We start from the raw sequence: 10829 nt of genomic DNA, 5'->3' as shown, positions 1-10829 counted from the left end.
ATTCAGTTCATTAGAGTACCTGCCCTCCCCTACTCAGTTAAATACGGTACACCATCCTAGTTCAGTGTTTCCCAAGATACGTCTCCGAATTGGTCTGGTCACCACACCCTAATCCCAAACTAGTCCTGACCCTCCAGTGATGCCACTCCACCTTTGAGTAAAGCGCTTGGTTCCAGTCTAAGCGGCTTGAGCCGGTCTGCCCAGCCTGCCCCCCATGCCACTGGTCTCCCTGGCTTCCCATTGCTCTCGGGCGCATCCTGTACACAGTCCTGGTGTGCAGGTCATGGCAGCCCCGGGGACTGGCCTTTGGAGGAAAAAGTACAGCTGAAGAGGGTGAATTAAAGTGATGGTTGCTCAGTCGTGTCCGACCCTTTGCAGCCCCATGGGCTGTAGCCCGCCAGGCTCCTCTGTCCATGGAATTCTACAGGCAAGAATACTGGAGTAGGTTGCCATGCCCTTCTTCAGGGATCTTCCCACCTCGACCCAGGGATCAAACCCGGGTCTCCTGCACTGCAGGCGGATTCTTTACCATCTGAGCCACCTGGGAAGCCTGAAGAAGGTAGGGGGACAGGGAAGAATGCAAACCTCTGGCCTCAGAGCAGGTCTGGCAGAAAGTGGGGAGTCTGCAGAACTGCAGCAAGTCTGACTGGAAGCCACAGACTCAGAGCAGGTCTGGCCAGAAGTCTGAGTTACGAGGCCCAGGGCAGACTCTGGCCCTGCCACACACTACCCAAGACCTTAGGCGGGGCCTCCCTTTGTGAACCCCAAGATTGCTGAGAACTGTTCACTGCCCTCTTACAGAAATGCTTCTGGACCCTTTGCCTCAGCCCGCCCCCCTACCCTGACCTGCGTGGTGGACACCCTCCTGACTGCCCTCCCCAGCCAGGCAACTGGCTTTTCCCTGCCTTGTCACGACTTAGTAGGCCCGTGTCTGTCCCCTCCCTGCGATTCCCAGGGGACTGCTGGTTGCTGTGGGGTTCACCGGAAGAGGGAAAGTGGGAGCCATGGCCAGAGAGGGCAAAAGCACGAGACAGCACACGGCTCAGTCCAGGACAGTGGAGTTTCTTCCTTCCCCTCCCCCAACCCCCCCCCCCCCCCAGCCTGGGCACAGACAGAGCCTGCAGGCTCCCAGCCCCTCGCTGCCACCTCTGGCTGGCCTAGGCGCCGGGCTGGGACCACTGACCATCCGGGAGCTTGCGGTCAGGGCTGTTGAGGGAGGCCTGGACCAGCACGCTCTGGGCATCACTGACAGCCACGTCTAGGGAGGTGCGGAGCATCCGGTAGACGGTGGCGAAGGATAGGCCACAGGAGGCCAGGGAGCCCAGGACGGGCACGTTGAGGAGCTTCTGGCTGAAGGCCGAGGCATCCCTGGAGGCCTGACCCAGCAGCTCTGCCACCAGCGTCTCAGTGACCTTGGTCTTCGGGCCCTGGAGCACCTGCAGGATCTTGTGCAAGGGCTGGCCTGTCTGCTCTGCCAGCCTGACGAGGGATCCCCCGTCCAGGCCGAAGCTGTGGCGGTAGCCCTCCAGGGCCCGGGTGAGCATGTGCAGGTCACACGCCACCTCCGGCAGGCCTGGCACGGGCCTTGGGTTGGCCCCGCAGGCCACCGTGGCCACCAGCCAGGTGTGCTGCCTCAGCGAGGCCGCCTTCCGCTCCAGTGTGGGCTTGGAGACGTTGGGCAGGGCCACCAGGAATGCGTGCCGCTTGTGACTCTCAAGGTCCCTCACCATCGACTCCTCCAGCAGGTGGAAGTCATACTTGCCCAGCTCAAACATGGACAGCAGGAAGACCTTGGGGTCCCTGAGTCCCCGTGCTGCGGGAGACAAGGGCACCTTGGGTGAGTTTCCCCACTGAGCAGACCCAGGTGTCCTGACAGCTGCCTGAGAGTGTGGGGGGGGGGGGGGAGGGATGGGGGGTGATAAGCTGTTGTCTACATAGCACGTGGCTTAAGAGCATCAGCCCTGGAGCCAGGCTGCTTGAGTTCAGATCCCAGCCTCCCTCCCTATTCCCTGTGTGGCCTCAGGCTAGTTACCACACCTATATTTCTGGGCTTCCATGTAAGTAAGTAAGTGAAGTCGCTCAGTTGTGTCCGACTCTTTGCGACCCCATGGACCGTAGCCTACCAGGCTCCTCTGTCCATGGGATTTTCCAGGCAATAGTACTGGAGTGGATTGCCATTTCCTTCTCCAGTGGATCTTCCCGACCCAGGGATCAAACCCAGGTCTCCTGCATTGTAGACAGACGCTTTACCGTCTGAGCCACCAGGGAAGTCCATGTACTTATCTATAAAACAAGAGAATGGGTGTACCTTCCTCCTAGGGATATCACGCTGGTGAAATGAGCTGTGAACATGGTGCCTGGCCTCTGGTGAGCCCCCAAGAAATGTTAGCTGCCCTCTGGCCCCCCGGCCCAGAGGTCTGTCAGCGTGGGCATGGGTGCATAGCATTTGCACTGGCCAGTGGGACTTCCCAGGTGGAGCTAGTGGTAAAGAACCGGCTTGCCAATGCGGGAGATTTAGTAAGAGACTGAGAGTTCGATCCCTGGGTTGGGAAGATCTCCTGGAGGAGGGCATAGCAACCCACGCCAGGACTCTTGCCTGGAGAAGCCCCATGGACAGAGGAGCCAGGCAAGCTACAGTGCATGGGGTTGCAAAGTGTCGGACATGACTGAGCGACTCAGCACGCACACACCCTTTTCTTTAGTGCAAGTGACTGGTCTCTGTCATCTGTGACTGAAATTGCAGCTGTAAGCGGCATTTCACCAACAGGGGCCACATAACTTACCCCACCTTGGGCCTCAGTGGGAAGATGCAGGGGAACTGGGGTAATCCCTCAAGAATCCAGCCCCCCCCACCACCAGTCAATGAATAAATAAAATAATTAAAAATAGATAGGAATTTCCAGGCAGTCCAGTGGTTAGGACTCAGCACTTTCACTGCCAAGGGCCCAGGTTCAATCCCTGGTCAGGGAACTAAGATCCTGCAAGCCGCACTGTGCATCCTAAATAAATAAATAAATAAATAACCCAGGCCCCCAGAGCCTGCCCCTCACCCTCCAGCCGCTGCACACAGTCGTCCCGGATCTGGTTGAGCACCCTCTCCTCCGAGAAGGAGCTGGGGCGGCGGCTGCGGGAGGCGGCGATGTCCACGTCCACCTTGGAGCGGATGCAGTAGAAGTGCTTGCCCTGTCGCAGGATCTCAAGAGCCAGCTCGGCGAGGTCGGCGGTGAAGCTCTCCGAGGTAATGATGAGGAAGAAGTCATACCGGAAGAGCTGCACCCGCCGGAAGTATTTGTCAGCCCGGAAGGCGGGGGTGCCGACGCCCGGCAGGTCCCAGAAGACGACACTGGGGTACTTGGGATGTGGGTACGGTGTGGGGTCCACGGTCATTTCCACCACGCCCGTGCAGGCCGAGTTGGTGTCCTCGTCCCCTAGCCCCCGGATGGCATTGACGAAGGTGGACTTGCCTGAGCCCATCCCCCCAGTGACACCGATGTCCAGCTGGACGTTCTCCAGAGAATGAAGCGTAGATTGTAACTTGGCGGCGACTGCTGGCAGATCCCCCGCCTCAAAGGCCTCCTTCAGGGCCCTGGTGTCCTTTGAGAGCTCCAGGATCTTGCATTGGCTGAGGCATGATTGGAAGACCTCGCTGGCCATGGGCTGCCAGACCCCCAGTTCTCCCTCTTCAGGACTTGATGACCTTGGGCAGGGAAGGGAAGGGAGTGTTTTCACTCTGAGTTACCCTATCTTCTCTACATCCCTCAGCTTTCCTGGAGTATTTGTGGCATCACCAGTAATAGCGCTGAGGGTGTTACAAGATTCCAGGTCTGGTGCTAAGCACTTTATTTTAATTCACATTTACTCATCACCGCCAACTTCTCCTGAAGTATCCACAAATCCTCAAACCAGCTGGAGAAGGAATTTCCCTCCCTTCTTATCCACATTTGGCATTGAGAAAATAAATGGGGCCCAAGGTCCTCCCCTGGAGAAGGAAATGGCAACCCATTCAGTACTCTTGCCTGGAAAATTTCATGGACAGAGGAGCCTGGTAGGCTACAGTCCATGGGGTCGCAAAGAGTTGGACATGACTGAGCGACTTCACTTCACTTCAAGGTCCTCCAGCTAATGCGTGGGAAAACTGGGAATGGGGCTAAGGTCTTCTGGCCCTAAAATTCAGTCTTAACTTGGAGGAAGGGGGCAGGGGTTTTACCATGCCCCCAGCACCTGGATTAAGAGCTGGAACCTTCATCACTGGTAGTCATAGCTTGGGTTTATTTGAGGTTTATTCAGGGCCAGCCACTGTTCTAACCGCATGCACAATTTTATCAAGTCCGTATGATGGGTGGGGCAGCCACGCTCACCTCCAGGGATTGTGTGACTGTGTCTGGTCCCAGCCATGCCAAGGATTTGCAGGGGTGACACCAGCCAAGTCACAGCCCCTCTGGGGCTTTTATTTTCCCCTCCGTGAAGGGTGGGGGCGCCAGTTTCCTCACCTGTGGAATGGAAAGATGACTCCTCAGAACCCTCCAAGCCCTACTGTTTTAGGAAGACTCGAGGTCTTACTGCTGACGAGGTTCAGGCAGAGGCCAGCTTGGGAAGGGCGTGGAGCATCCGGCTGCTCTTGATCGTTATCTGTGGGTAGCCATGGAAGGGTTCTGAGCAGGGAGGGGAGAGGTCCACTGGGGACATTACCAAGAGCCCTCCTGGGAATTCCTTGGCGGTCCAGTGGTTAGGACACCACACTTTCACTGCCGAGGGCCCAGGTTCTATCCCTGGTTGGGGAACTAAGATTCCACAAGTCTCGTGGTAAAGCCAGTTAATTTTTTCCAAAGAGCCCTCTATGACCTTATGGTTCAGGAGACTGGGGCCTGGGAGACAAGGGGAGTGGCAGGGGCAGGACCTGGGTGGGCAGGGCCAAGAGCTGGAACAGGGGCTGGGGGTGGAGATGGGGAAGGGAGAGAGAGAGAGGCAGAAGGGACAGGGCAGAATGAGGCCACCAGTTGGAAGCAGGGGACAGTGGTCACCCAGACTGTCTCTTTTAACCTCAGGCCCGTTGTATTGAGAGCATGCCCAATCTTTCCATCCCAGCCACTTGGGGCCAATGAGTCCGAGGGTCCTCAGGTATAGGGATGTGGGCTGTGCCTTTTGAGAATAGATTTGAAAGAGACCATCTTTCTCATGCATCTGAGAAATGCCTACCATGGAGATTTCCCCCTGGGGGTCTGGAATATCCCTACCATGATCTTTTGTACCCTCTTTGGTGCAGAAAGGTCCATGTGAACCCCAAATAGTCCTTGCAGAGCCAATGGGAGGCCTTCTGGGAAGACAGGAATCTTTTTTGCAAAGCAGAGAGTTCTTCAGCAAAGAAATTTTAACATCCCAGGTAAAAGTGGACCCTCTTAGTCCATTTCCCAGAGTCAGGGGTAATTTGAGGCCCCTAGATGGGGCTAGAGGAGCTTCCCAGGTGGCGCAATGGTAAAGACCCTGCCTGCTAATGCAGGAGACACAGGAGATGTGGGTTCCATCCCTGGGTCAGGAAGATGCCCTGGAATAGGAAATGGCAACCCGCTCCAGTATTCTTGTCTGGAAAATTCCATGAACAGAGGAGCCTGGTGGGCTGCAGTCCATGGGGTTGCAAAGCATCATATATGACTGAGCATGCACGCACATACACTTACGTACAGTGAGGCTAGAACCACCATCAGGTCCTGGAACAACTCAGGCAGTGTTAGTGAGGCCGCTGCACCGGAACCACCCTGTGAATTCCTCAAATCCCACCCTTCCCTGCACCCTCATCCCAGTCCACAGATGCTCTTGGGGCAACCCCTGTCCTGTGCAAGTGCCCCAGTCTGGTGATTCCTTTTTAAACATGCGTGACCCTCAACTCGGCATGTGAGTCTTGGTTTGAGCAGATAAGGGTGTCAGATTCACTTCTGCATCCAGCTGGAGAGCTCAGCACAGAGCGAGGGGCTGTAGCAAGCAGTTGAGGTCCCAAGGCCGCCTCACTGTGTTATACAGTCCGTGTTTTTTGAAACCTCGTGCAGCTTCAGAAATCCCAACAGGCGCCCTGTCAGACCCACGGCCTTACAGCAACCATCCCCAAAACTCACGCCCAGCCATGCAGCCAGGCACACACAGACCTGGAACCCCAGTCTCAGCCAGTCACTCACAATCTTAGACCCACCCGCAGCATCCAAATCAGCAAGGCTTACCAAGAGCCCTCCCGATCAGACACACCAGCAAGCGCATTCCCGCATGCATCCACATGCAGACACGCTGGCCATCTTTCTGAAATGAGGCTTGCTCCAGGGGGCCGGTGCCGTCCCTGCCTTTCTCCGTGGATGCTCATAGACGCGCCCAGCCACCCTCTCACCACCCCCACTCTCATTCTGTGTCCCCAGGTTCTGCACAGAGGCCAGTCCAGTGGCCACCTGGCTGCCCCCTCCCTGCTCCCTCCCGCCCTACATCACTCACAGGCAGCAGGGCCGGCTCAGGATGTCCCATCTCCCTGGCATCTGTTTCACTCAGTTGGTTGCTAGGCACTATTGTGCCCAGCCCATGTACCAGTTGGCCGCCCCTCCCCCACCAGAGCAGGCCTTTGGAGTTCTCAGGAAGGGACACGAGACTGCAGGCCCCAGGGCCCATTCAGCCACGCACCTATGTTGACAGTGGGCTGCTGGCTTGGCTCCAGGCCAGGCTGTCCTGTTGTCCCCAACGCCCTCCCCTCCACCTCTCCCATGGCCACTTGGGGATCAGGGGGAGAGAGGCTTTTTCTTTTTAAAGAGTCCTGCCCCACCCTTATCCACACCTTGAAACTCTGCCTCCCAATATCAATTCCTATCCTCCGTTAGGGACTTGGCCTTGGGCCTCCCTCCACCTGCCTCCCTCAGCCTGCCCCACCCTGTCCCCACTCAGCAACTGCATCTCTCATTTTCACCACATTAGGCCTTTTTTGATTGTTTGGTGGGTTTTCAAAAGGCTTGGTTTGTGGGTGAGGCAGTGGGTAAGGGCTGCGCTTTCATTTGTCTTCGGACAAGTCTCGCTTCTTCCAGCTGTCCAGAATGTACTTAAGGAGGAGGCCAATCTTCCGGCGGGTGGAGAGTGGGGCTTCCTCCATGCTCCCCTCCCCGGATCCCCGCTTCTCCACTCCATTGTCACCAGCCGCCTCCAGGCTGACATCGGGCTGAGTGTCCTCCTCCTCCTCCTCCAGAGCCTTGATGCGGACGCGCTGGGCATCCTCGGCCATCTCGTTTAGGCAGCCCTGGAGCATGGTGTAGACGGTGCCGAAGCTGATGCCCCCGGCCACCAGCGTCCCGAACACCGGGATACCCTTCTCAAAGGCCCGGGCCACCCTCATGGCGCCGTCGGACGACTGGGAGTAGAGCCGCAGGACCGTCTCGGGGGAGACCTCGTTGGCCAGCGGGGAGCGGATGACGGAGCGCAGGTCCCCTGCCTGTTTGCCCACCTGCTCGGCCAGCTTGGCCAGCGAGTCGTCGTCCAGGCCGAAGCTGCGGTGGTAGCCGCGCAGCGAGCGGATGAGCAGCGCGTCGTCGTAGGCGGCCGCCAGCCCGGGCACAGGCAGGGCCTGGATGACGCCGGACACCAGGGCCGTCTTGAGCACCTGCTCCTGGAGCATGTCCTTCTTCTTCTGCAGGGCCTCCAGCGAGATGTCCGGCAGCGACAGCAGGCCGGCGTGGCGCCGGTGCGCGGGCAGATCTCGCTCCCAGGTGGACATGAGCAGCGGGAAGTCGTAGCGCGCGGGCGAGAGGTTGGACACGAGGAAGACGCGCGGGTCGTGGACGCCGGCCCCGCGCAGCCGCTCGGCGCAGTGCTCGCGGATCTCGTGCAGGACAGCCCCCTCGCTGAAGCCCGAGGGCCGCTGCATGCGCGTGGCCGCCAGGTCCTCGTCCACCTTGGTGCGCACGAAATAGAACTTCTTGCCCTGGCGCAGGATCTCGGAGGCCAGGCGGGTCTCCACCGCGCCGCAGCGGCGGGGCGAGACGAGTAGGAAGAAATCGTAGCGGCCGAAGTCCACCTGCTTCAGGTACTTGTCGGCCGAGCAGCCGGGAGAGCCGGCCCCTGGCAGGTCCCACAGGGTCACGTCTGGAAACTGCGGGTGCGGGTAGGGCGAGGGCTCTATTGTGGTCTCCACGACGCCGGTGAGGGCCGCGTCGGGGTCCTCGGCGCCCAGGCCGCGAAGGGCGTTGATGAGGGACGACTTGCCGGCCCCCGATTCGCCTGTGACGCCCACCTCCAGCCGGGTGCAGTCCGAGGAGGCCAGCAGCTCCCGGAGGCGGGAGGCGGCCTGGGGGATGTCGCCCGACTCGAAGGCGGTGCGCAGGGCCTCCAGCTCTTCCTTGGCCATGAGGATGGTGGTCTCCTCCTCCCCGGACACCGCTGGCAACTTCGAAGTAGCCATGGTGACTGGCGGGTCAGAGGGTGCGGGGGGGTGGGGGAGAGTCACGGACGGACGCGTGGTCCTCAGTGTCTGCGGAGGGGAGAGCAGAAGGGAGCCAGCCGTTCAGGCCTCCTGGAACGTGGCGTGGGGCAGGGAGAGACACACCAGGGCTATGAAGGAAGTCTCTCTGGAGCCCCACAGCCCTCTCCTTCTTAGAAAAAAACCCGGGATACCTTTAGACAGGCGGTAGGGAGGGGGCTTTGTAGTCGGTGGCCCCAGGTTCCCATCCCATCTCTGCCACTAACCTGCTGTGTGACCTGGGGCAAAACGAAGCACGCCTCTCTGAGCCTGTTTGATTCTTGCTTAACGAGTGTACTGACTGACCTGCCTCCCAGGGCACTGAGGAGTCTTCTTCGGGATAACCCTAGGAACTCCCACCCTTTTGTGGGCAGCTTGAGACCCATGCCGTCACATGGGGCCCCACATTAAAAGGCCCAGCTCTCCTGGGACTTCCCTGGTGGTCTAGTGGTTATGAATCCACCTTGCAATGCAGGGGATGGAGTTTGATCCCTGGTTGGGAAACTAAGATCCCACATGCTGCTGGGCAACTAAACCTGCGTGCCAGTTCTAGAGAGCCCAAGTGACCCAACACAGCTAGATAAGATAAACAAAATTTTAAAATAAATAAAAAACAAAACAAAACTCAGCTCCTGCCTTAATGCTCTTTTGACATTGAGTAAAATTCTAAACATTTGAAGCAAGGGTGCTGCATTTTCATTTTCGACTGGGCCCCGCAATTTATGTATGTAGCCAGGCCTGCAGTGGAAGGGGCTTTAGCTCAGCTCCTGGGCCCAGGAAAAGGGGGCAGTGGGTCTTCCGCTGCTGCCTCTGCAGTGATTAGAAGCAGCAAGAAGTGATGGCCAAGGGGACCCTGGAGCCACACTGCCTGGGATTCCATCCAGACGGGCCCTACCACACACCAGCTGAGAGACTTGGGGCAAGTTCCTGACCGCTGCCTCACTTTCCTCATCTTACAGATCAAAGCGATCTGCAGTCCTTATAGCAGACCACCTCCTAGAGCTTTTGAGAATGAAATGAGTTCATCCAGAAAAAGCACTTAAAATAGTGCCCAACCCAGTATCTGTCCAGCAGAACCCACTGTGAATTTTACCACAGAGGCCAAGTACATTTAGCATGGCATTGAGCTGTGATATAGTTTTACTTTGATGTGCATTTTGAATTTCAGCTACACCTAGATAGATGTAAAATGATAATTAAAATGCTGTAGCCAACTTATCCAATGAAATCAGCACCCAGCCACTATTTTGTTGACTATGAGAAAGTTTATGTTAATTTTTAGGGTCTGATATAGAATATTTCATGTGTATTACTGTGGTATTCATATGCTATGTCTCTAAACTTTATTTTCAAAAGCTTAAGGCCCAAATAAAAACTTCTCTGGGAAAAAAAATAGTGCCCAACCCAGAGCAGGCGGTCTGCATTATCAGCATCACTGTTATCATTATTACTGTTCCTGGCTGTGTGACATCCCTGCCCTCTCTGAGCCCCTGCTGTAGCACTTGCATGGTGGAAGATAACCTTGCCCACGTCACCGGGCTCCTGTGACCATCATGAGCCCCATCACCTGTCTGTCTCTAGGTCACCTTTGAAGATATTCTTGGGTTCAGCCAGGCACGGGGAGGGGTGCCCCCACCCTGGACTCTCCTTAAACACCCAGCCCTGCTTGGAAGGGCTGGCTAGGCTAAGTCCCCTCCCTCCTCCAGGAGCCTGTCATGGTGGTCTCTCCTGAGATCCTTCCTCCTCACCTGGGAGCTTCCCTGGCCCTCCCTCTTCCCGATCACACACTCTCCTTGTCTATCGCCTCTAAAATACCCTTCCTTATTGACTAAAGACTCTTCAGAGAACCCTGGGAGAGATGCTCAGGTCAGGGATCAGTGTCCCCATCAGATGGAGATGGATTGAGGTTCAGACTAGACATGAGATGTCCCCACTCAGAGGCACAGCCAGGGCTCCAACCCAGGTCCTTCTGAAGAGCTGCTCTCCCTTCAGTCACGTGTCTTTACCGCCCCTCTTTCTCCTCAGCTGCGCCTGGCCGCATCCTCACCCAACCTTCTGCAGGAAGACGGTCCTTATTCCATTGTTCCCGCCAGGTCTGATCACCCATCCCAGGTGGGGCCATTTCACCCTGGGGCTCTACCCAGTCCCTCCTGCGTCCCGACCCCTAACCCATCTCAGAGCGTGGCCTGGGTAGAGGAGAAAGGGAATCCTTGGACAGGTCTCAGTGCAAGGGGCGGAGGGGCCAGTGGCCACTGGGGTGGACCGAGGGGCTGAGGGAGCTGGGCCTGGGATTGGACAAGGGGAGCTGCCCTCAGGGGGACTCACCTGCCCTGCAGGCTCTCCCTCTCCCCTTCAC

The 10829-nt window shown here is 57.4% G+C and overlaps 2 protein-coding genes across 2 annotated transcripts; both read right to left on the bottom strand.

Moving 5' to 3' along the window:
- On the bottom strand, positions 1158 to 3654 carry LOC102184466 (interferon-inducible GTPase 5). The gene is made up of 2 exons (XM_018063186.1): positions 3051 to 3654; positions 1158 to 1813 (listed from the first exon to the last, which is right to left on the bottom strand). Exons 1-2 carry the CDS (start codon positions 3652 to 3654, stop codon positions 1158 to 1160), a joined length of 1260 nt encoding a protein of 419 aa, XP_017918675.1.
- On the bottom strand, positions 6928 to 9742 carry IRGC (immunity related GTPase cinema). Its single transcript, XM_018062538.1, has one exon. It carries the CDS (start codon positions 8414 to 8416, stop codon positions 7016 to 7018), a length of 1401 nt encoding a protein of 466 aa, XP_017918027.1. The 5' UTR covers positions 8417 to 9742; the 3' UTR covers positions 6928 to 7015.

This window comes from Capra hircus, chromosome 18 (genome assembly GCF_001704415.2).
Source record: "Capra hircus breed San Clemente chromosome 18, ASM170441v1, whole genome shotgun sequence".
Lineage (NCBI taxonomy): Eukaryota > Metazoa > Chordata > Mammalia > Artiodactyla > Bovidae > Capra > Capra hircus.
The sequence above is the reverse complement of the archived record's forward strand: the minus strand, read 5'-3'. Positions and strand labels throughout refer to the sequence as shown.